This window comes from Hyposmocoma kahamanoa, unplaced genomic scaffold (genome assembly GCF_003589595.1).
Source record: "Hyposmocoma kahamanoa isolate Upper Pololo Valley unplaced genomic scaffold, ASM358959v1 99879, whole genome shotgun sequence".
Classification (NCBI taxonomy): Eukaryota; Metazoa; Arthropoda; class Insecta; order Lepidoptera; family Cosmopterigidae; genus Hyposmocoma; species Hyposmocoma kahamanoa.
Genome location: NW_020656077.1, coordinates 6,447,836 through 6,474,883, shown reverse-complemented (window position 1 = coordinate 6,474,883; position 27,048 = coordinate 6,447,836). Strand labels below are relative to the sequence as shown.

The window sequence follows — 27,048 nt, the reverse complement described above, 5'->3', positions numbered from 1 at the left end:
GGGCACCGTCAATAAGTAAAAAGTTTTTATGACATATAATAAAGATGGGAAAAAAAAATACATACGATCATTTAGCATGCAGTCTGTTAGCAGCAGAAATCCATATTTATATATACATTTATAATTGTAAGTCAATGTATACATTACTCATTCATTAACACTCATTAAGAATGAATGAATTGAAAACTATTTTATTAAAAGTGATACCTACTTAAATATACTAATATTACGAATTACAATTAGAATTTTCGTCAAAATTCTAAAATATAAATTGGATGCTAATAAGCAATAATGTGTCAATAACATGGTTATGAACACGCTTATGATTTTTTCGCGGGTTGTTTAATGGATTTTTGTCAAGTATCTTTTAATATTTTTATAATTTTTGGATATTTCAAATCATTTAGTTCGTTTGTAAAATGTAGACAAGACGACAAGCTACAATTTGGCATTAAAATTTCAATTTTCGACTTTTGTAGATTGACACGTTATTGCTTCAGCATCCAATTATAATAGTCATAAATTACGATTACAATATGCATGAATAAAAATTATAATATTCTTTGCTACAATGGCCGGCCGGCAACAAGGCTGTACATTGTAGAGATTGGTGTCAAAATGATGAGCAGATTTTTTTTTAATATTTGGAAGTGTACACTGAATTCATTTACTTAAGGTTGATTTTTACCAAATTTTTTGGCTACATTGAATGTACAGAACATTTTCACTTGACTGTATTTGTTCGATTGCCATTTTATGAAAAAAGTCATGTTAATAAATTATTGGCTTTTTTCATAAATGCCATAATAGCTGTTTATTTAACAATGACTTCAGACTACGTGTAACAAATTTGTATGTCAATTATGAGCTAAAGAAATAGTTTATAACGAAGACTAAAAATAATTTATTACAATGAGGGCTACCATTATCACGTTAATTAGAGGGCGCTTTCTACGTCAGGATTTCATACGAAGGATCGTGCGAGAGGTTAATTTTGACATTTTTCAGTAAATATAGCGCCACATGTACCGTAATTGAGCCATCAGAGGGCACTATTTTACCATAGAGATCGGCTTTAAGACAATACAACAATCTCTGTTTGCATTAAAATGAAAAGTCGAAATTACTCGGCGATTTACGGTAGATATGGCACTACTTTAAACACCCTTTTTGCCATTTGGTGATGGCTTTGATAGTCCTTGATACGTTTCACTTATTTTCTTGTTTAACGAAGCGATGTTCGAAATACCATTGCTACAGTACAAAAAAACTTAAATAATTTATAAAAATAAAATTTCGTATTACGCATAGAAAGTACAAAGTAATTCGCAATTTTATGTACTTTATAAACACTACGCTAGAATCACTGAGTTTACATTATATTAGACGCACATAATATACTAAATATCATTAAATATAAATTTTATTTACCCATACTACATTCTATGTTTTCTACTCTACGTGAATTTTCTACTAAAACTCTTGCAACAAAAGACAAAGCTGTTACAAAATCGAAATTCTAGGCGATTACACAATGTCTTAAAATATAGATATTACAAATGTTTACACAACTATGATATAAATGTCCAGCATTATAAATACGTTCTTAAAACTTGCATTAAAAAGAATCCTTCGCAACGAAACATTGAAGAACACTTACCTAAGAGAAAAATGTACCTGCTCTAAACTGATATTTACGATTAATAATTTAGTCCCAGTCACTTGAACTATCCGAATCTGGGCAGCAATTATTCAAGTATTGAATGAGTTTGACAGTTCCATCCACCGAGCTCAAAGAACTCCAGGACTGCCAGCTGTCCTCATGTTCGGCATTAGTGACTGGTACTGGTTTCAATCAGTAACTGTCAGAGTCGTTGCAGTCTCCAGAATCGTTAGTGCTGTCCGAATCATACTCGCTTGACTCAAACTCACTGTCCGAAGAGTCAGAGTTATTCTGATTGTTGCTGCTATCTGAGTCACTGTCCGAAGATGAACCAGCTCGTCCGCAATTTCCTCCACCGCATTTACCTTTGCCGCACTTGCCTCTGCTGCATTTGCCTCCAGCGCATTTGCCCCCAGTGCATTTGCCGGCAGAGCTTTTGCCTCCAGCGCATTTGCCTCCAGCGCATTTGCCTCCAGCGCATTTCTTCAAGGGCCTGGGCTTCTTGCTTTTGCACTTGCGATCAAAATCGCTGTCACTGGTTTCACAATCTGCATCTGAGCACATTCTCCTCTTGTATTTGGAAGGTTTGCAATTCCCTTTACTGTAACAAAAAATTACCAATATTCACTGAACATATTCAATTTAATACTTCAACGTCACAACAATCATATGAAGCGCGGCTTTTACATTATTATACTCATATCTAATTGAGATTCTAGGTTAATTGAGACTCCATTATTTTCCGTTTCTTTATCTATATGACAAAAGGATGAGATGGTTATAATTTAACGGTCTTTTTATGACCTAGATTTATAGTTTTGTAAAAAATATATATTGTGCTACACCATAAAGTGGTTCTCATAGAGTGGTGGCTCGTAGTCAATGGCCACTTGACTAAGAGCTCTTGCATCATAAGACGAATGTATCGGTGTCATTGTAAAACTGCCCTTTGGGTACAAATTTTTAAAAGCGCTTCAAACTGACCGGGTCAGCCAGATCATTTCAGGCTCCCAAAGGTGTAATATGGTGTACTCTGTAAACGTGATGTGCATACATATAATGTACTAATAAATTTTTACTTAAACTTAATACCGTGAGGAATATTGACATAAGCAGGGTGTATAATTCAGCGACGAAGCAACTCAATGCCCTGATTTAATTTGAAGTTTCCATACACAGTTATTCAAATATTAACATATTTCGTTTGGGCAGGGTCCAAACCCACTAACATATTACACCATTTTTAACTAACTCATGTACAACGGAGCTATTTTATTTATGTAGTATAAAAAATTACACTATTATGGACTCAACGCATACCCTATTTCACTAACGCATAACTTATTATCTAACTTCAAGAAGGTGTTGTTATCGTAGCCCTGTATTCTATATATACAAAAACGCGGCTGTTGGGCACACCCTAGGTTCTTTCAAAAATACAACGGGAAATGCTGGAGCCTCTTGTTTATTGGGGGCCAAGTATTATCGTAAACATTTTCAATGCTAAATGCGGGTGTTAAAGACAAAATGCCTATCTATATTGTTGAGCTGAAGGATAGTAAGAAATCCCACTAATAACATTCATGTGAAAAAGGGACAAGTTCAGAACAAAGAAAAAATGGATCAGTCGCCTTTGCCGATACAGGACAATTATCTACAGAAATAGATAATTAGAACTTGTTTTTATTATTTGAATTACATCTATATGGCAAGTTTTATTGAAATCGGTTACCGGAAAGTGCGCGAAACCGGATTCATCCCCTAGTTCGCCACCCTTAGAGGTGGAATATGTGGTTCAAATTTAAATGGGACCAATACTGAGGTACCTTTTCCATAAAAAAAAAAGAATCGTCAAAATCGGTTCACAAATACGCAGTAATCACGTAACACACACAAAAAAACACAGTCGAATCGAGAATCTCCTCCTTTTTTGGAGTCGGTTAAAAATAGAGACAGAATACAAATTTACTCTATTAATTTTGAATTTTTTGGTATGCAATTTATAAAATACCAGATCGCGAAAAAGAAAAAATACTTGCGTACAACAAAACCTTGAACTTGACAAGTATTCACACAGAACCATTTATTTTTATTTGATAATGCTACTAAACATTTGTGATAATTAAGACATTAAAATGATAAGTATAATAAGTCTATGTAACAAGTAAACAATATATCCTAGTACGCTTAATGTCTAACTGTATGTGTTGCCATTAAAATACAGTCAATTGGTTGCTTTGCAGCATTTATTAGTAGAATATCACTAATTCTTGGCGAAGTCCGTGTATGTCTAGACCACTATTTAAGCAACATAGTTTTTTAAGCTAGACTGACGTTGTAATTTAAGAGTATGTAGATAAATAGAACTACGTTATGTGTTCAGGCGAATGCTTAGGGGAATGGAGTGAATCTGACAGAAAGAAAAACCAATTAGGAGGTGTTAAAATAGTGCACGAAAAGAGAAGATATTAAAGACAATAGAGAAACGAAAGGGAAATTATAGAAGGGTAGATCGAAAAAAAGAAAGACAGGGGAAGACTAGGGTTATATTCCAGAACTCTACTCAATGCTCAAAACAGGATTTGAGTGTGTTTTCAAACACTAGAAATCATACTCAAGTACTTGCCCTTAAGGTCGTATTTCCAGCGCTTGAAATCATACTCAAGTCCTGACTTGAGCATTGGGTAGAGTTCTGGAATACGACCCTTAAAGAAATTTATTTAGAACAGATAAGATTGCCCTGAAGATGTATTGAACGCAAGTTAGGGCGCTAAACAGATATGGTTGGTGACTACTCCACACCAATAAGAACCTTAACTTGAATTTAAATAAAAAAAATATGTACAAAAAGATCAGACCTTTCATACATAAACATATTAGACAAAAACCACATACGTTGCTATGATCCTAAAGTAACTAAAGCACTTGTGTTATGGACATCGAAAAACACCGACAGTACTACAAACACTCAGACCAGAAACAATATAGGAAAGTTAATTTCTAGGAGTACATTCACCCGGTCGGGGCTCGAACCCGGTACCTCGGAGATGGCGAAACACCATGAAAACCGGCGTGCAAGCCACTCGACCACGGAGATCGAATGTGTTGTGATCAAAGCGAATTATGTGAACATTATACTTATATATAAATAGATTGTAAGAAATAGGTGTGATCAATAGTGATCATATTTTCACAGGTGATGGTCAGAAAAAAAAAGGTATGTACTCATCATAACAATTTCATATAAAACAAATTTCACTTCTTACATTCAGAAAATTAATAATAATAAATTAGCTATCGCTGCCGCCACGCCGCTGCTATTTTTGACTTCAGGAGATAAAAAGGTTTTAATTTTCGAATACTTCGAAAATTATAAGAACAAGTCATCTTCAAGAACGCATACGATGCCTTACTTTCTCAAACTCGTATCTTATAGAGTGATTATTCAGGAGACGGTAAAACTATCTATTTATTTTAAATTTCTTATCAAGGGGGTTAATTTGAATGCATTACTTTAAGAACAGGTAAAAGCCTGTGTGTGAATATGAAGGTAATGTGTGTGAAATCAGCCTGCAAAATTTGAATATATTTTCCATTTTTGTGCGTTAAGATACGAATTTGAGAAAGTAACGCGACAATATTAAAAATAACATCATTACTGAGGGCAAGAAACGCGGTAAAACCGATTCAATTGGTATCTGCACGTCTACCTATTAACACGTTTCAAGTTGTCAAGTTGCACTGGCTGATCACGGGTTGACAACTGGTGACGCTATGTACGTTTTTAGCGTAGTACCTTCAGCGTCTAGCGTAGTAGCGTACCTTTTGTGTTAGTGTAATTAAGTTATAGTGAATAAAATAAATATTAGTGTCAGTGTTAATAAGACTATGAACACATCAACGAAGTGTCTCCCCCTTAACTAATATTAAAAGATATTTTGGCAATGGACAATTTCTTTATATAAGTTACTTGTATATAAAATTAAAATTGCTTATTATTCTTGCGAAATGGCTAGGTTTGTTTTGCTTTATAACAAATAAAACAAAATAAAAATAGATGTATGTTTTTTTCACCAGTCAGCCCATGAAAATGGTACAAGAGGTAGAGGGTACACTGATTGTACCTGATGTATGATTTACATGAATAATTGTATACAATAATATTAGACAAAAATTGATTATGATATGTATGTATGTATTCAACAAGATTTCTTGGGGTATTACAGATTGGAAATGAAAAAAACCTATTTTTTCATACTATGAAATCACACAACGCTTTTAACAGTTTATTAATAAAAAGAAATTGCAAATAATATCGTATTACTTGCTTTTTATAAAGTATTTTAATTGTCATCATGGACAAACAACTCTAGAGGATTGCTCTACATACTACAACTGTAAAAAGGGTAAAAATAGATGGCACTGATTAATAGCCTGGAAGTATTTTATATTTTGCAAATGGCAATGTATAAAATGATTCCTCTTTAACAATGTAATAAAATAAATACATTATAATAATATCACGGAATAAATAAACGCAATTATTAAGAAGACTTAATTGACAAATGTTATTATTATTATACAATTCTAGAATAATTTGACGAATAATTAATTGGTTAATTATTCATAATTAAATTATTGATTTTTAAAATACTTTAAATTTCAATTTGACAATCATTTTACAATTAATTCATATAACTTTCGGAATATATTTGCTTAGATTTATTTATTTTCATTGTAATAATATTATAATTAATTGTAATCAAAATGTATATCTCAAACTTCACATTGCTGCGCCCTTATAGGGTACATGTTTGATACTTTACCATAAGACCTATATGTAACAACATGTTTTGCAATAAACGATTCTATTATTATTCAAATGTTGTCCATGAGCAAAAATTATTTTGTGAACTTTGACAAATATGTGTGTCTATAGACAGCATTGTGTGTTATTTATAAAATAACGCTAGTATAAATAAATGGCGCTAATTTTAATTAAACAATTTAAAAGAAAATCCGGCATAAAAATCTGTGTAAAAACAAGCGCCATCTAGTTGATTTCTTTGTTATCACTAGAAATTAGTGTACCTACCTAGCTTTGATAAATTGTTGTTAGTCAATGTTAAACAAATTAGTTGCAAAAATAGCTATTTGGTTAATCGTCATGTCATTTGGTGTACAAATAGATATTAAATACCTGACTATGTTGTCTTGTACGCGATTAGCAGTCCTCAACAACTTATTGGCTAATATTATCATCAATGGAGAAAATTATAAGAACAGAGTGTAGTTTCATTTATTTTGAATTCAAGTTTTTTTTTTACAATTATTAGGTTACAGGAGAAACAAGTTGTGCACCTGGCAGTAAGGAACACACTTGTCCATAGTAGCTGCTCTAGATCGTAAAGATTTGAGGGGCATTGTCCACCACTCTGAGACAATGTGACAAGTCCCATGTGCCTGTCACCAGCACCATTACCCTTCAAAACCAAAATGAAGTAGTGCTCACTTTACTGCTTTATGGCAGAAACAGTTAAGGTGGCAGTAGGTACTACAATTCTAAAGTTTAATAAATAATAAATATTTAAGTACATACAATAACTCTACCTCTTCTTGTCTCATAATTGCCTATGTGCAATGATGACATTGTGTTAAAATAGTTTCAATAGATTATTTGGTGAGGAGTATTAAATGAAAAGTGGCATTAGATGTAAAATGCGAATGAAATAAGTTCTGCTGACCATGTTTTCTAGGATTTTTTTAATGAGAAACATTAGTAAAGTTGCAGAAAATAAAATAATAATTATAAATAATAGTACTTCTATAAGAGCAATTCAACAAGGCAATGCTGAAAAAATTCGCATTTGCATATAAAAAGAAAGAAAAATTGTTATTATGAATGAGTGAGGGTAGACAGATGAAAGATTTCTTTTAATGTAGAAATTTAGAAAATCCTTAATTATCTTAACAATCATTACAGTTTTAGCAATAAATTGCACTTGAATGTTATTATTATTATAATAAAAACCGCATAACAGCAAGATTTCTTGAAAGTCACAAATGGCCGCATCCCTCGAAACTGATTCTGACCCAAGCCTAGAGGTAGAAAATACAATAGAACTCACAAATTAACATACCTGCATTCACCATCTTTTTCCTTCAAAAATTGCTTCAACATTTGTGTGCGTGACTTCCGCACAAGGACCTTGCGCTTCCCCTTGCACTCAAAGCTCCAGTGGCCCCTCTCCAAACATTTCTGACACCGAATTCCTTTCGGAAATGTCTTGGAAAGCGAATATTTTTGCCTGCACAAAAATCAATAATACTTATAATTTGTTTTAATATGGAATAAAGAGATTAACAATGAGAGTAAAGTTTGCTCGGTCTTTAAAGTGAATGATCCCATCAAATTCAAATGGTCAAATGAACTAACAAAGACAGGTAAACTATTAGGATCGCCTCACATCGGTCACTCCGCAACGGAGACACTTCTCTTTGGTCAATATCGGGAATTTATTTTTAACAATTCCTAGTTTATGCACTACCCAACAAATTGAACATTAAAAAGCAAATAGCAAATCTTACTTGTTCTTTTTAATGAAACTGGGGCTGATCGTCATGTTGCCGTTCGAAGACAGCTTTGCAATTTGATATTTAATTTGGATTGAAGACAGCTAGGGCACTTTCTAACTACAAATATGAAGATCACTAAGCCGGCAATGGCAGACTAAAGAAGGCAACTAAAAGAAGCACTCCACTCTGGGTCAGAGATCAATCGCGAAAGAAAGATCGAAAATTTGTTACGTCAAACAAAATGTCAGAAATAGAGTATTGAAAAACCGAACGAGAAATCGATGTCAAACATAATTTTTTATCGTTTCCGATATTTTCCTTTTTTAGTTTAATAAAACCGTGGTCTAAATTATTTATTATGACAACAATTTGTAAGTCATGTTCATGTGAAATCTAAATGAATTTCCTTTATTTTCTTCCATCCTCTAAGAAATGAATATACACTTAAATTGACAAAAACTAACAATACGCAGATACCACAAAACGAAGGAACAAAAAGTAAAAGAACACAAAACAAAATGTCTGTTATTAACAAAATATTATTTTAATTAAATTTTTTAATTTTATTTCACCTACTGTGCTCAAGTCATTGACTTACAATTATATGGACGTCGGGTCCGCGCTAAAAAGCAGCAGTGGAGCAGTGGCACGCTCGAAGAATTTAATTTGAACATTTGTCAGCGGCCCGTCAAGAACATTGTGTTTTTACCAATTTATGTGATTAATTTTAGTACTTACATAATGTTATAATTGATCGCTCGCTCGTTAACATCTTTCTTTTTGTTTTTGTTTAGTTGCTTGTATGTACTATTAATTTAAACGATAAAGTTATACCTGTTGTCTGTACTGTCCTAATGTGAATAAGTCTTTAAATTGAGTTTAAAACGATCATTATCTTCAGCTCAATATAAATATAAATGATAAGTATAGAATTTTTCATTTTGTCGTCATATTTAATGTTAATAGACACATACGTATATTTGTACCTACTTAAACAAATATTTTAAATTGTAACGCAAACTAACAGCGCCAGATGAACGATAAGTCCTTTTTAAGTCAGGTTCATGACCGCAACGCAACCAAATAGTAATACTGGAACAATGAACATTATTTATTTACGAATTAAAAATTTCATAATTTACCGGTAATGGTTCATGATAAATTGATAATATTAAATCGGTTTTATGATTATTACGTGGCACACTGCCGTCGATCTAAAAAAATACTTTGACAATGACATTGACACTTACGTCGGTTGTCTGGGTTTACGTGGAATTGCAGTTTCAGAACGATTGTTAAAATAAAAGTTAGAGTTTTGTGATAGTCTAATCTGCTCAACAATTTCGTAATAAAACCTAACTACGCCGGTTCGAGGCTGAAATGACCGAATATTGTAGTATATTAATATGTCGGGTTGGTATTGGCGAGTGATCGCACTGAAAGCAGCTTTTGTGCTCAGTTATTGTGCTTCTTATCTTCGCGCTGATGATAATATACAAAAGTTACCGTTCTGCAATCCAGCAAACAGCGGAGTGAGCAACGAGTAAGTATAGAATCTATACTCGTCTCCTCCGACCAACTTACTAAAAGTATGAAAATTCGTAAAGTTAAGAACAAGTTTTCGTTTTAGACTTTTCAAACTCAAGGACTTATTAAAATTAGATAAATAATGTCTATTACCACAATAAACTCACAGAAACGCATCTGTTTGACTTATACGCACTTTTAATTTTCTTGATTGTATATGCATAATATTACATCATAATTAATATGTGAACATTATGAACTGGCCAACTTTGATTATATACATGGTTTAACAATCAGAAATGTCTCTAGTTTATTTTTATACTTGTTTCGCAATAATGTCTTTTTAATACTTATCTTTATTAAAAAAGTAAATGAGACTCATTTTACAGTAAATTATTTTTGCTTTTTGCCTTATATTGTTAATAACAACTTTAAATTTGATTTGTGAACATGCCTAATACAAACAATACATAGCATGGTCCTGAAGTCCACAAAAGTTTTAAAAGGTCTTTTAAATCACCAATATGGGCAGTGCTTACTATACAGAGCTCTATAAAAATGAAAAAATAACATGATCCATACAGACTAGTATCCATTATGCAGCTAATATTTTCTGCTACTTTCGTGCAGCTCAACTATAATTCACATTGTACTGTAAAATGCTACTGTGCTGCTGCTGGTTTGTATTTATGATTCAAAATTTCTATCCAATATTCTTAGAAAAGGATTTGAACCCACCATGCATCTCTAATTTTTTTGGTATGGTGTTTTTCTGTGTACAAAAAATGGTGAATGAAAACACAGCTGCTACAGATACAATCATATGGCTCTTAAATCTTACAGCAGGGTACAATATGAACACCATCCATATCTAGGACATGTGAGGAATTATATAAGCAGTTGATTAATAAATGCTTTAACAAGTATTGTCCTGTTCCAGTTTGGTTATTGTGAGCACAATAGACGGTCGATTGACTGCATTTGCAACTCACAATGGAATGAAAGCTTGGCACATTGAAACTCAACCACTTCTGTCATCCAATCTACATCATGTTGAGGTAAGTACAGACTAATTGAGATACTGGCTACAAGTATAGACTATTTGAGGACAGCACACTTTCTAGAAATGCATTGGTCTTAGTTTTTTGACTTCACGCTAACCACTTTCCCTTAAATAAGTTCTATCATCTAATAAAAAGAGTGGAATCTCCTCTATGAAAGTTTTGTAACCAACTTGAAGATATGCTCCATTTTATGGATATTTGGAATGTGGCTATAAGAAGGCAATTTCAATTAGGGGATATTTGGCGGGTTGGGGAGTTAAACATTGTGTTGGGTAACCCATTGGTGAAGTGGGCTAAAACTTTGTACTCATATGTGAGATCTTGCCTCTCATTATGAGGTGACATGAGAGAGTACAATAATCCATGTCAATACATCACAAGGCGAACATTGACACTCATGTGTTACAGGCCTTATTAAAAATAAGATTTAAAAAAAGTAATAGACTATCAAAAATGTTGTTGATATAAATTGTAAAATGGTTAAGTTATAATTTTTTGTTTTGTCATATTTAGTATGTGAACTTGTAATTATTTTTATGCTATACAGTTGTTTGTGTTCACAAGAATTACTGCTAGGTACCTTGAATTCAGTAACTACCTAAATAGTACAATGCCATACATTTGTTCACATCTACTTTGATATCTGTTGTAATTCAATCCTATTTGAAGCTACAACAGAAAGAAGGGCTAGTTCATTTGAAAATGGAGAGTGGTGAATTGGTTTAGCACTGCCATAATAATGGGTTGCATACTTATGAAAGGGGAATAAATTTACAGTCGTAATTCTTCATTCAAAATATGTTGTTTAGTTTACATATCTAGCTTTTATGTAGAAAATAACAGTATGTGTACCTACTAAGCTGCGTGGCTTTGTGTTTTGCGATATATACATAATAAGTATTCTGCAAAATATGTGACTTATTCAAACTTATAAAACTATGGAACTATGTTATTATTACTATGCGAAATACTAATAATAATATAGGTCCCAATTACACAGAGTTATGGGAGTTTAAATAAGAGCTTGAATAAGAATAGCAAAAAATACGTAGTTAGTGTGTTAAGTCATACATGGATGAATCACCGTCGCGGCGACGACGTTAACTTGCTCGCGAGACGAAACGCGAAATCACCGTGTTGTATTTGCTAGTTTAATCGTATAAATAAAGAAATGTGATAAGTATAATATTTGATATAACGTAATATGCTCAAATATTTATAATGCGATGCGAATTTAGTTCAATTATTATTTATCTTGCTCCTGCTTGCGATAATAAAAAGAAAATTTTATTTAAATATTAGGTAATATAAAAACGTATCTCATCCAATAAATTCATTCTTGTGATTGTGGCTGCGTTTCAGTAATTTAACTTTTTACGGTCATCAAAATGAATGAGAAATCATGTCCCGTTTAAAGCCCGTCAATACGGCGATTAAACATACACAAGCAAGTATGCGTTGGTGCGTGAATATTGCGTGACCTGAAACTTATTTGCGGTAAAGTTCGACCGTGTAGACGGACCTTAAAAATGTGTGAGCTTGTCATCATTATTGGCCATCATCATCATTTTTCACTTCTCCCTTATTGTTTACATTTCGTCCTTATCGGCACTGTTTTCCCCTACTGATAGGATTTATGGTGCGTTTACATGAGGTCGACAGATCACCTTCACTTGCCCAGTGTAAACGCTGTCGTTTGATGACTAGTTTGCTGCCGAAGTCAATCGGAGCCAACTAGGTGTAATCGCTGTCGGGCGACTCGGTCACTTTCGGCAAGTGACGGTCGTTCAGACAAGTTTCAACGTGTCTGCGCGTGTGATGAACCGAACGATACGAGATAGATTTATTAAATAGTTTAAGGTATTTAAGAAAATGTCGGGAGAATTACAAACTTGAGTGTGGAATGTAGAGGAGAATAGGAACAATTTTAAACAACTCGTTTGGGGTTTTGAGTATTTCTACATGTGGGGAACTGGGGAATAGGAACTCGGCTTTCTTTGATTTTTAGGTATTTAAATAATTAACATTGGCAACGCTGGCTTGTGCGAATATCGGCTACTTGGCGCACATAAATTGGCGAATTAATTTCGCAAAAGTCTGGCAACACTGAATAATAACAACAAGTTGTGTGACTGGTGGGAAACGACACGCATGTCCATAGCGGTTACTGTGCCAGTTGCAGGTTTAAATCACGAAGATATGAGGGGCACTGCCGCGACGCACCCTGAGACGTGACTTGCCAAGTCCCATGTTTCTGTAATTTCGGCAGCACCCTTACCCTTCGAAACCGGAACTCATTAGAGCTCACATCACTGCTTGGCGGCAGAAATAGGTAAGGAGACAATACTCGTGTCTCCCAAATCATTATAAATGCCACAATACACATAAACGCACAGCGACCCAACAAATCGTTTGAAACATTCAACAAACTTATCGTATAGGTAGGTAGCAGCCATAGCAGGTAGTAGAGGTCCTTGTAAAAGAGTTCTTCCAGGGAAGTACCTACTGCCACCTTTTTTCTCCCGTCAAGCCGCAATGTGACCATTACTGCGTTTGACCATTATTACGTGCGGTTTTGAAGGGCGCTGGTGAAATTACAGACACATAGGCGCAGTGGCAGTGCCCCCTCAGATCTTTGCGATTTAAAGCTCTGAGTGGCACTGCTACTGTTATGGACAGGCGTGTAGCTTACCACCAGGCGCACGACTTGTTGGTCCCGTCATTTAATATTACAAAAATAAACATTTGTTATAACAAAATTTAACTAAAAACTCTCGTAGTTACAATTTATATTTGGTACAATGACTTGATAACGGTGGTTACATTTTATATAGAATAGTTTAACTACAAGGAAATTATTTCAGCTCACTGCGGGCGGTAAGTGGGTGCGTTTGGTACCCTCTCTGCGAGGTACCCTCTATAGCCTCAGCGGGGACACCGTTGAACCTCTGCCTGTCGATGCGGAACAGCTCCTCTCTTCCTCCTTCAAATACTCTGATGACTTAGTTATAGCCGGTAAGTGCGATGACACAATTAACCTTCGGTCTTTTAAAATGTAATAATAATGACTATTATATTAACGCACACACTCATAACCCCGCACTAAAGAAACCCTGTGTCTCGGGTGTCATGGACTCACATATAACCACAAATTACACTCAAACTGACGAGAGCTGGGACCTCTGCGTGGCAGACCAGCATGGCAGCGGTTCGGCCACTGGGGCAGATCTTTGTATGTAATCGCATTAATTTGGCTCAGCTTGGCGTCAGAAATATGCAGCCATTTCCAAGCTAAACTCCCGATCCCGTACGGTAGGGTTTGTATTACAGCACTCAGTACAAATAGTTATGTGAGGGCACCGACTGTATCACTGTAAATGTTCTTCTGAACTTAACAGGCAACCCATTTGGCCGTACCGGTCATTTGAGAACAGTCCCCCGACGCATGGCACTTGCAGAGAAAAACCCGCGTGTCATCGGACCTACTTACTATGAGCGTTTACCAGCTACTCTCAGACTTGAAACATCTGACGAAACATTTAGGCGCCAGCTGAAATACCTTTTCTTGAAAAATCCTTTATACTCTAAATGAGTAAATGAATTCATGGACCTAAAATTGTAACGATATTGAGTATTTTCTATTTTATTCTAATTTTTATCGCATTGACATACTTTTGTATACTTATTATCAAATTATGACAATCCTTGATGGAGAATGATATTTGATACGTAATTTAACGACAACAATATTATTTATATATATAATTATAACAATATAATTTTCCTTTTTGTCTGACGATCTCAATATAATTTCTTATACTTTGACATGTAGTGCAATTCATACTGTAATGTTATATTTGAGAAATAAATGAATCTGTATGAATTTCAATCTGTACATACGATGACTGTCAGTTGATACGACGGTACAATTAGGTACACACAAAACCTTATCTTCTTTAATAACAAGAATTATCTGCGCTTCAATTGATACGCAGTGTTTTGCCAGCGTGTGTACAATTAACAACGACAGCGAACGAACAGCTACCAGCGTATAGATTAGATTCGCTTCAATCAATCATTCGTTACACCTATTTACGTGTGACTAAAGTAGTTTCTCTGCAACTTCGATACGATATTATTAATTAGCCTTTCTTCTTTTTAGCCATTACACAGACTTCCAGGTTACTAAGTTACTCATTCTTCTCAGGGGAATCTGCCTTACGAATGAGCGGTAGAGTTTAACCATTGTGACGATTTCAAGTGTAATAATGCTTTTTTGCTTTTTTGAATTTTAAATTTTGAGTGCAATACTTTATTTATAACTGCTTCTGGTCCTGGAGAAATATTCGTATGACCTACATTTAATTATCTCGTGAGTTTGGGTGTAATTTGTGGTTGTGTATGTGTGTGTCCATTACACCCGCGATAAGGGTCTCCCTAGTGCGGGGATTCGAGTGTGTGCGTTATTTATTTATTTATTTACAAACCTGTTACATTTACCATTGAAAAATACATGAGTTGAATAACCTTATTTCACGAAAAGTTTTCACACTTATTCTGTTTTTCCTCGGATTCGTTGATGTTGATAATCAGCTTACGTCGTATAATGAATGTTGTTGTAGGCGCTCGTGAGACGCTATGGCTAGGAGTGGACGCGAATACAGGTGGAGTGCTTTACGAGTGCGGCACCTCAGGGTGTTCAAGTGAACAGCAGACGGCGGGTGCGGGCCGCGATGTGCTCATGCTAAGGAGACACTCCAACACTGTGCGCGCGCTTGACCCGCGTTCAGGCACTGAAAAGTAAGTAACTAGAGCATTCAATCTCAATATTATAATCCCTGGAAAAAATCGACACTCGGTTCGTTAATAAAAATGGAAGTAAATAATTTTTTTTTAGAATATCAATAGTGACGGGACGAACAGGTCGTGCGTCTGATGGTAAGCTACACGCCTGTCCATAACAGTTGCAGTGCCACTCAGAGCTTTAAATCGCAAATACCTGAGGGGCGCTACCACTGCGCCCGTCACCCTGAGGCATAAGTTAACAAGTCCCATGTGCCTGTAATTTCATCAGCATCCTTACCGTAGCACCGGAACACAGCAATAGATACATAGATAACCACAAATTACACCCAAACTCATGACATCAAATTTTCCAGACCAGCAGGGTAACCATTCGGCCGCGGAACCAGTTATTTCATTCACATTATTCATGTACAAATTCTGATGTAAAGTGACGAGACGAACAAGTCGTCCGCCTGGTGGTACGCTACACGCCTATCCCTAACAGTTGCAGTGCCATTCATAGCTTTAGATAGCAAGAATCTGAAGGGCACTGCCGCTATGCCCGTCAACCTACGACATAAGTTGAAAAGTCCCAAGTGCCTGTAATTTCACCAGCACTATTATCCTTCAAAACCGATGCGCAATAATGCCTACATTATTGCTTGGCGGCAGAAATAGGTAAGGTGGCAGTACTTTCCTAGGTGAACTCTTTCACAAGGAGCTCTAATACTACTAATAGATATAAAGTTTTTAGTACTGGACGTCTTCGGATGATGGGCGATGCTGAATAATGTTTTGTTCTTTTGGATAAACAAGAACTTAGAAAAAAAGGGCTCGATTTAGCAGTCGTAATGACGTTTTTTTTTATTAAACAGGTGGAACTTTAGCGTGGCCGAGCATCAACTCGCTGTAAGCCGTCGGGAGTGCGTGGGCACAAAGCCTGGCCCACCGAATGTGGCCGTCGCCGTGGCCATCGCACTACCCGAGGGCGTGCTCGCCATCACGCGTCCTGGTGAAAGACAACCCCTTTGGCAGCAACAGGTACAGTCACTTTAAAACTCTCAATATTATAAGAACAGTGATTCAGAGCACGTCATACTCGACGTTCAAGGTCTAAATTCAACTATTTGCCTTTTACGATAACAGTAAACGACAATAAAGGCCAGAGTCAAGCGTGATGTGCTCTTGACTATGCAAAAGGATAATTTATCAGCCAATGCTCGTCACAGCGTACAGAGGCAATCTCGGATGGGAGGACGTTGTGACAAGCGCAATAAAACCTCATCCCGACTCTCAATTAATTAATTTATTGATTGATTGATTATTTATTTAATGTAGATGAGTGCTCGGTAGTCGCACGTAGTGTTAAACGACGACATGGACGTTTGTGTAGTAAATCATTTCTCAATTTAGCAACAGTATTACAATCCTTATGCTGATCACATTGACCTACCAACAAGTGGACACACGGAAAAAAATGTCCGAGGTTAACCTATACAAACGTAGTGACATGTAACGAAATATAAAAAACTAAAACATTTAATTTAAATTGTAACGTCATTGCAGTATACTGCCGAAATTTGCTTAAAACAATTTAAGTGCCCAAAAACACCATATTCAGCTTCTACTGGAAACTTAACAAAATGCACCATATTTAAAATAAAATAAATAAAAATAAAAAATAAAATTCATTTATTTCGGGCAGCAAAAACCCATATTATAGACAATACATTCACTACATATTACATTATTATTACCTGAAATTTAATGCATAATAAAAATAAAATTTACAAAATATTACAAAACACAAACTATCATTATAAAATTATTTAACTTATGAACTAAGTGTTTGAAACAACATGCAGGCGACAAGCTTGGTTCATATATGGACAGTCGAACCTGTCCGCAATCATGCGCATGATGGTGTTGGGGCTGACCCGTACCCTACTCACCAGTGCCAATGCGCGTTTGCGCATGGTTGAGTAAAAACAGTCGACGTGAGCCGCTGCGAACATGCCCGAGGCGCTGCAGTATCGGGGCAGCCCCATCAACACCCTAAACGCATTATTGTATTGGACACGGAGGGCCCTATATGCCTTCTGAGAGTACGTCTCCCACAGGCTGCATGTGTAGAAGGAAGTGCAAAATGCCCTGAACAATGCAACTTTCACTTCTACGGAACTACGAACAAACCTGCGGGCTATCATGTTGGCTCTGACCGATAAAGCCCTCCGTTCCCTCTCAATGTCCATATCATCCTTCAGATCACTGGTGACCCAGTGACCGAGATACTTAAATTTCTCGACTCTGTCAAGAGGAGCACCGTTTAAGCTAACAGGCGGCACACTCATCAACTTCCTATGGCCAATACCGAACACCATGTACTGACTTTTGGTCGTGTTGTATATTAGTCCATGTCTATCTGCATACGATTGACAAATGCTAAGTAGTGATCTGAGTCCGCACACAGACGCGCTCAGCAGCACCATGTCATCTGCGTAGCTGAGGTTGTTAACAGCCACCCCGTCGACATGACAGCCAACACGACTACCACTGAGCTCGACTAACAACTCGTTCATGTATAGGTTAAACAGAGAGGGAGATGTTAGTCCTCCCTGTCTAACCCCACACTGTAACCTGTACGGCTCAGACCATGCCCCCAACCACCTGACCCTGTTGACCTGGTTTCCATACCAATACTTGAAGATGTTAATAATATCATTCGGCAAGTTTATAACCTCAAGTTTTTTCCACAGTATGTCGTAGGAAACCAGATCAAAAGCCCTTGACAGGTCGAGAAAGCAAGCGAAGACTGGCGTTTTCCGGTCTGTGTAGTACCTGACAGACTGCTTAAGACTCAGTACGGCACTTTCAGTAGATAATCCAGGTCTGAAACCAAACTGATTATCATGCAACACAAGATATTTATTTAACTCTGTATCAAGCAGTCCGTCAAGCACCTTTGCTGTAACCGTCGCAAGAGAAATAGGCCTGTAATTGCCCTTATCGGACATGTCTCCTGTTTTATTTTTAACAATAGGAACAACAGTTGTCCTCATAACATCTTGAGGAAGATATGAGTGACTCATACATACATTGAAAAGCATAGCCAAAACTCGTGACATGTGCGGGCCAGCATGTTGAAAATGCTCAATACTGAGACCATCATGGCCAGGGGACTTGCCTCTAGTCATGGATTTTATTGCTCTAGCCACATCTTTAGCTGAAAATCGAGGCTTTACCCCCTGTCCAGGAATGCTCTCAGTACCTGAGACAGACCTCGCATCTTTGAGTGGTGATTTAACAATAAAATGTTCTCTAAATAAGTCTGCTATACCTTTCGAGTCACTGATACCGTCCACGCTCACAGGTCGGCCAGGCTGAACATTCAAACTCCTAGTGCTCTTCCAAAATCCTCTAAAATCTTTTTTAGAATATTTATTGGCAATTATGTCCATCTTTATTTGATCCTCATGAGTTTGACACCACTTTAGTCGAGATTTAAAAATTTTCCTACTCTCATACATTGCACTAAACTCAGGACCTGATTTTGGTTTTCCACACACGACCCACACCTGAAAATTCTTCCTGGCCACCCTGTGAGCCTGGCCCACATGTTTATTCCATCCAATTACAGTCCTCCTCCTCCTACTCACCATACTTTGTCTATTTTGTGCCGCTGCCTCACTTAAAACAGATACTATACTTTTGTACAGGTTGTCAATAATTGGTAGGTGTTCAACATTGGTACATTTACAGTCACAACATGTTCTAAGTTCTGTAGGAAAGTCAATTAAGCTTAAATTTGTGTGACATTCGTTATGATAATTAGTTATCTGCTCCTCACTTCGGTCACCCCATACCACATTATTTACAACAATTACAGCATCTATTTTTTTTGCAGCCAATAAATCAAAACTACACTCTAGCGTCAAAGGATAGTGATCCGACCATAACACATCATTATTCACATAAACATTAATAACCGAATTCACTGCCGCCTGCGTGACCACGCAGTGGTCTAGCCAGCGCCTACAACCGTGCGCTTCACTTAAATAGGTGTAGGTGTCACTTTCTAAACCTAATCGTTCTATATCAACGCAGCACCACATTTGTTCCTTGCAAAAACCTAACAGCTCTAATGCAAAACGCTCACTAGGATGCGCATTGAAGTCACCGAGCACATAAACTGATTCTACACTATACTCCTCAATTTTGCTTCGACTGGAAATTACTTGAACACAAGAGTAATGGTATGATTACTACAAATGTGAAAATAAGCGTGTACTATAACAAATGTACCGATATTCTAACTAAACGTAAACTCAAATATCCGTAATTCCGGTTTATAACAACACCGTTACGCTTTCGAGTAATTTTGATTCTTTTTACATAGACAAAATTAGCTTTTGTTTTGTAATCTTCGTAAAAACACATTATGAAAATTCGAGCTAATGTTATTTCGGGCAAGTATATTTTCTGACTTCTGATAGGTAATCTCAAGACGTAAAACGAGTACAACAATATTTTGTTAGTTATAGCTAACGTTTAATAAAAAAATCATTTTAAAAATAGGATTAAAATCAAAGCAACTCTACAGTTTGTTTGTTCGAAATACATCAATCGCTTGTGGTTCGAACAAATGAAAATGACCAAGAAGTTTATATAAGCTTCTTGAAACTGACGCAATGGGTCTCTTTCCATCTTTTGCGCAGGACAGCTATTTCATTATTTCGTGTGCTTTTGTAATTTATATATACGATTCAGTTATATATAAATTAAATACTATGAAACTGTACAAAATAACACTTTTAAATGACAACTATGATAACACAATATATTTGTTTAGTGAAAATATGATACAAAATCCTGTTTTCACACTTTACTGCAGTAATTTTTACAAGATAATTATTTGTACTGCATATATTGGTACTGCATGATTGACAACCGCGCTGTCACCCGAACAAACGAAGACTATTGCGCAATGGACGCTCTGTATGCGATTTTAACGCCCTACAAGTGCGGACATTTTTTAGCGCGAACCCGACATCCATTTATTGGTAGGTCAATGGTTGATCAGGTCATTTTAAAGATATAGTCATTACACCGACCCTACCTATTTTTCGTACAGTATTAGCGCAATGCTCTTGAAGTTCGGAGATACTGCCGCCCATATACTTGCGCTGTCGTACGCAGGTATGCAAGGGTTGTCACAAAATGGAAAAAATATTGTGATTATTATTATTATTATAACGTAATCATTTATAAACAATATTTATTACTTATCAGTACACATTTATAGACGTAAAGCTTTTTTTGATGCGTTTCTGTGTTGATAAATGTGATATACTTATCACTAAATTAAGTGTTATATACTAACCCTGAAAACGCCCGATTTATTAGCAGTATTTTTTGGGAAACACTCGATGCAGCGACCAAAGTTGAGAAATAGAACACGACCTTCTGAATATATCTAAGCACTTTTTTTTGCATCGAAATGGTATTAAGGAGAGAGTATGTGGCGTAAAGCAAAGACATATTTGCAGTTTTCTGAGTCCATAGATTCTGGTTAGTATAGATCAGGGGTTCCCAGCCTTTTTTGTTTCGTAGATTACTTGCAAATGTTTCTATTTTGCGTAAACCCTCTGAAACGTCTGGGTTCAGGACCCCGAGTCTACAGAATATAAAAAAAATCTAAAAATTATAAAAAATGTCAGTTGCCATGAGGGTATTGAAAGTATTTATTTGTTATGAACTTGTCAAACCTCACAAAAAACAATTACGGAAAGCAAATTTTAGTTTTTTGTGTTGTTTTCTATGGATTTTAATACAAATTCATTCATTGGTGTTTAAAATAAATAAATAAATAAATAAGTAACTATTGAAAAAAAAAAAAAAATTTGAAATATGTTTTTGACAGCGGCCACAGCGCTATTCACTTTTATAAGTTTAGTGCACATTAAGAAACTTTACAAAAATGCATGTTAATTAGGTTGTATATATATATATATAATATATATATGTCTAACCGAATATCTTGCTTGTTATGAAAAGTTTACTTCGTAGATATTGTATATCGGCTGTGAACTGGCAACCGGTACTATCTCAATTTTATAAATATTTCGCTTTTAAGTACCGTTTTATACTATTACATACTCCACAGCGTTGCGAGAAATTCCATTGTTTTTGATGTGTACTAAAAATATTTAAAAACTACGTATTTTCATTTAATAAACCCGATGCTATATAAATGACGCAAACAAGTTTTTTCTTCATCCTGTAAAGTTGTCAAAATTGAGATAGTACCGGTAGCCAGTTCACAGTCGATATGTTTACAATAATAAAGTATTACGTAAGTTCATAGTTACTATGCACAAAGTTGATTATTATGTTTAGGGAAAGTCAACATTTTAGTTTACATTAACATCTCAATACCCCTTTTTTTCGCTGAAATGGACCCCTTGTTGCTTGAAGTGGATACCTGGGGGTCAATATGTGACGATGCGGCCTCGTTCATCGTCATCCCACCATTTTATGACCCTATTCTCTGGTTCCTGACCACCTACTTTGAAATTTTGAATCGTTCTTAAATTTCTTTTCTTCGTCATTCTTACTTTTTTCTTCTTTCCGTCGAGACTTCCTACTAAATTTCCGAAGCGAGACCACGTGTTCGACTTCACGTAAAATTCTGACCATTTATACCATTGCAAATTATGTAACCTAACTGCATGTAAAGCATAATGTTGGTAGTACCATTGCAAATCATGTAACCTATCTGCTTGTAAAGTATAATATTTGTAGTACCATTGAGAATCATGTAACCTATCTCCTTGTAAACCATAATATTTGTAGTACCATTGAAAATCATGTAACCTAGCTGCTTGTAAAGCACAATATTGACAGTACCATTGAAAATCATGTAACCTCTCTGCTTGTAAAGCGTACCATTTGTAGTACCATTGAAAATCATATAACCTAACTGCTTGTAAAGCATAATATTTGTAGTACCATTGAAAATCATGTAACCTAAATGCTTGTAAAGCTTAATATTTATAGTACCATTAAAAATCATGTAACGCTTATAGAGCATAATATTTGTTGAAAATATAGGCCCATTTGGGCCTTTACGCCTTTACTTCCTTTACTTTACCTGTTCTATTGCTTTCCTGTACCTTCTCTTTCTTTACTTCTGCAATAATATTTATGTGGACCGACTGTTGCTTACTTTCATTACCGTACGCGAGACGCACATGACAAACATAGACCACTTTGGGAATCATCGGTTGTTTTTGTTATTAGCTGGACGCACCGATAGCGGCAATGTGGCGTTTATGCAGCGGTTCTCTGCAGCACATTGACGTGCTATGGGAGGCGACGCGATCGCTCGTAGATAGAGAAATGACAGCCCCGCCGTCGCTTTACATCGGCGTACATGACCACCAGGTTAGTTCTTCGATGATTCACTGTTTTAAGCGTCAATTTGTAATGTAAGTTAACTCACGTAATTTATTTGTATAGCGTCAAGAATATGTTAAACTTAGCACTTAATGTTCACATTCAATTCTACACCGCTTGCGATAAGAAAGGTCCAAAGTACAAAGTGTCAAAATTTATGTGCTCAGTGGTCCTCAAGTGAGGTTCATGAAACGAACTTTTAAGAACGGTTCCACACGGCAACACTTAGGGACGTAATCCAGAACTGTACTCAATGTTCAAGTCAGGATTTGAGTATGATTCAAAGTACTAGAAATCATACTCAAGTCCTTGCCATTAGGGTCGTATTTCCAGTGCTTGAATTCATACTCAAGTCTGCTCAAATCCTGACCTGAGCATTGAGTCGAGTTCTGGAATACGACACTTAGTTGCGTTACGAACGCCCGTTTGTGACCACGCTTGCAGTTTATAGGCGGTTGCATCTGCATCGAAGCACTCGCTTATGTTGGATCATTAATATTAAATTATTAAATTTTTTCCCAGTACTAATACGGTTCATTTTGCATAAGTCGAACAACAGGGACAGGGGATTTATTTCAGGATTTACTTTTTTACAATCGTAATTAGAACCATTTGAAAAATGTATGTCGTAATATACGTGTTTTCTATTTATATACTTAAGATGATATAAAAAAAATCACTGATATATCGACCCCTCCTATGTAAAGTATCGTATGTCGAAATTGCCAAGTTTACAGGGAAGCGTTTTAAAGTTCCCCGTTTTATTCGGCAAAGCTCGTTACTCAAATAGATAATCATCTAATACATCCTCTAACCGATATCTAGGATTTTATAATACTCTATGTGAGTAGCGAGCTTTGTCGAATAAAACTGAGAAATGCTAAAGTCACGTGTTGTGCTTATTTCAGTGAATTTTAAAAGGCTCCTCTGTAAACATGGCAATTTCGACATACGATACTTTACGTCGGAGGGGTCGATATGTAAAGTACCTATTGAATACCGCTGTATTTATGTATAAACAGCTGTTTTCTTGTAACATTTCGAGGTGAGTTTGTGTTTATATTTTTTCCAGTGATTGATTCAACAGTTTCACTGTTAAGCGGAAACAACAAAGCTATTTGAGATTGTATCGACTTTTAAGTCACGCGTGTGTGTTAAGGTAGTCGATTAGCGACTACATCGCTACTACATCTAAATCGCTGCAGACACGCTGCTATAAGTCGCCATGTGTAACGGCTCAGACTTTGACAAGGCAATAATAATAATAACGCCCACACACTCATAGCCCCTAGGGAAACTCTGTATCTCGGGTGACATGGACACACACGTAGACAACCATAAATTACATTCAAACTCACGAGAGAAATAAATGTAGGCCATACAAATAGTTCTCCCGGCCTGGGAATCGAACCCGGGACTTCTGCGTGGCAGCCCAGCGTAGTAACCGTTCGGCCACGGAGGCAGTTAAAAACGTCATTCGTCGTTTTATTTTTTCTTACTTCTCTTGGTTTTTCGGCGGAAAGCGTTTTAGCCACTTACAAAGTGTTTTAACAAACTTGTTTTTAAAACAGGGAAACTTGTATAATATCATGGAATGTAATTTGGAAACGGGATTTGAAAGTTGGAGAAAAAATGAAAAAGGATCAGGCGACGAATTATGAGACGTAAATAAAAAAATGGTATAAATATAGAATAAATATTATATTATTATTATAGCAGTTAAATTTTTATATTATTTTCTAAGATAAATTTAGATAAATAAGTATATATAGAAGAGTTATTGGACAACAATAAAAGATGGGTGGAAGTCGGAAGTGGCACATGGGATTGATCATTATACAGGCTGTATATTTGAAAGTGAGACATATTCATACATGTCATAGTATATCATGTTACAACTTAACATAGACTAAAATAAAATTAGGGTATGGGATAGAACAAAAAATAAATCAACAAATGTTGTGTGTGAGACAGCAACAATAACTATGATTTCACATTTACGTTTTAGCTTATGTTAATTATTTTTTACTTGAACTATCATTGAAGTGTTTTACGTACTAAAAAAGATAAGTTTATGATTTAGTAACTAGTTATCATTTAATAACAATTGAGGTTTTTGTCGTAGTTGAAAATGTGAAATCAAATTATTTACAATGATTGATGTTTTTATTATTTACAGTTTATTTACACTTCGTGGTACGGAGCAAGTGTTCAAAATGTCCACCGTTTTCCACAAAGCATAGTCTAGCACGGCATAGTAAATTTTGTTTTAAATTGTACAACACGACCACGTTTTGTCTCACAGTATAAAATGCTGAGATAATCCTCTCACGCAACACTTCGACACTGTTCACCTCCTCCGCGTAAACTCCGATTCGGGAACATTCCAATACCTTGCCTCACACTATCACCACTTATTGCGTAAAGTCGCCTCATCTCAGTCAATTCGACGTTAGAATAAATATCCATTTTGCGGCGATCAGGCGAGGGGAATTACAAATAATTTACGTATCTTCGTTAGATCAAGGTCGCGCGTGCACTGAGCAATTTCGCGTATACCTTAGCGTCCCCACCCCCGACCTGTGCTTTGTTTTTCGCCGCTGCGTCGGATCAATAATAGTGATGTGCATAGATTTCGGTAACTAATGTTGCTTTCAAGTAGTAGTCGATAAAAAACAATTTAAAAAATATTTTTTGTGTAGTTTAAGTTCATTAGTTTATTATTCCTTTGGGTTCAGAATCAGGAATATAACGCACTCTATAAGTATGTCCCACTTTCAAATATACAGCCTGTATATTAAATAAGATTACGAATTAAGCAAGTTTTACATATTTACAAAAAGAAACTTGACCTAAGTCTAAGCAAGAAATTATGAAATATACTCAAAATTTAATTTTATTCCTTGCAAAGTTCTTTTTGTAAATATGAAAAACTTATCTCACCATTTTTGCTTAGTCGAAGTCGAAATTCGTTTTATAAATCTCAGCGTTAGTTTGGTGATTTCACAAATAGCTCTAGTGATGTAAGCATGTGGTTTCACTGGTTTACTGCAAAAATAATGTATCCTAAAATATCTTAGTGTACTTTATGAATAAAATTTTGTATGTTTTATTACCTTAAATATAATAAAATTAAAGACTGTTATGGAAGATATGGTTATTGTTTATTGATAGAAAGTTAGTAAGTACATCTAGATTATATTTAATCATTCAAGTACATCATCTTACGTTAAACGTATAATTAAAAATACAATACAAACATTTGATGCTTTTCAGTTCAGTATACCTTAAGAGAAATTCAGTCGAAGTCAGTTTCTTTTTCTAACCATCAATATACAATGCCAAGCTCATGTAGTCAGTCGGTAAAACCAGATTGATTAGCTTTCTTGACAATGACAACTTTCATATGCATTTTAAAAACACTGCATTTTACTTATTACATAAAAAAAACGTTTGTTGACATTACATGTTCTGATAAGTTCACATCCCTATTGAATAGGTACTGACTCACTTTTATAAAATAATATTAGAAACCCTGTGATTTGTATCACACATCACTAGTAAAAATGACGCCATATAAAACGCTCATAGAATTACATATTCGAAAATTTTTACTTATATCTAATATAAATTAAATGGCGTGCTTTTAAAACAACTCAAGCGAAGTCTTTCACAAATTAAATTTTGAATGACTTGCTCTGAAACCTTTTCTTTTTTTTTAGGCATGTTTAATAAAAATAGGTTAAAGTTTTTGGTTTTATAGAACACGTTTTTCATTCCACAATTTTTGTGTCATATGCTGAAAAGTTATGACATATTAGTACCTTAGTATCACATTATAAAACATTATTAATGCAATTGATCAAAAGTTTCACTTAAGTCTAACATTTATAACTTACTTTTGCTATATAGTTAGCAAGTTCCTTATTTGCTTTTGCTATATAGTTAGCAAGTTCCTTAATGACTTTTGCTATATAG

At 35.5% G+C, this 27,048-nt stretch overlaps 2 protein-coding genes across 2 annotated transcripts in view; one reads left to right on the top strand and one right to left on the bottom strand.

Annotated features, from left to right (window-relative positions):
* Positions 1–370: 370 nt before the first annotated feature.
* On the bottom strand, positions 371–8,428 carry LOC113239369 (zinc finger CCHC domain-containing protein 10). The gene is made up of 3 exons (XM_026476349.1): positions 8,252–8,428; positions 7,804–7,971; positions 371–2,264 (listed from the first exon to the last, which is right to left on the bottom strand). Exons 1-3 carry the CDS (start codon positions 8,284–8,286, stop codon positions 1,856–1,858), a joined length of 612 nt encoding a protein of 203 aa, XP_026332134.1. The 5' UTR covers positions 8,287–8,428; the 3' UTR covers positions 371–1,855.
* A 1,069-nt stretch (positions 8,429–9,497) lies between these two features.
* Positions 9,498–27,048, top strand: part of LOC113239332 (eukaryotic translation initiation factor 2-alpha kinase-like) — a 48,722-nt gene continuing 31,171 nt past the window's right edge. The window contains exons 1-6 of the mRNA XM_026476281.1: positions 9,498–9,782; positions 10,707–10,824; positions 13,695–13,845; positions 15,453–15,630; positions 16,491–16,656; positions 22,915–23,058. Of these exons, the coding sequence (XP_026332066.1) occupies positions 9,646–9,782; positions 10,707–10,824; positions 13,695–13,845; positions 15,453–15,630; positions 16,491–16,656; positions 22,915–23,058 (894 nt within the window). The 5' untranslated portion in view covers positions 9,498–9,645. The remainder of the gene's footprint in view (positions 9,783–10,706; positions 10,825–13,694; positions 13,846–15,452; positions 15,631–16,490; positions 16,657–22,914; positions 23,059–27,048) is intronic.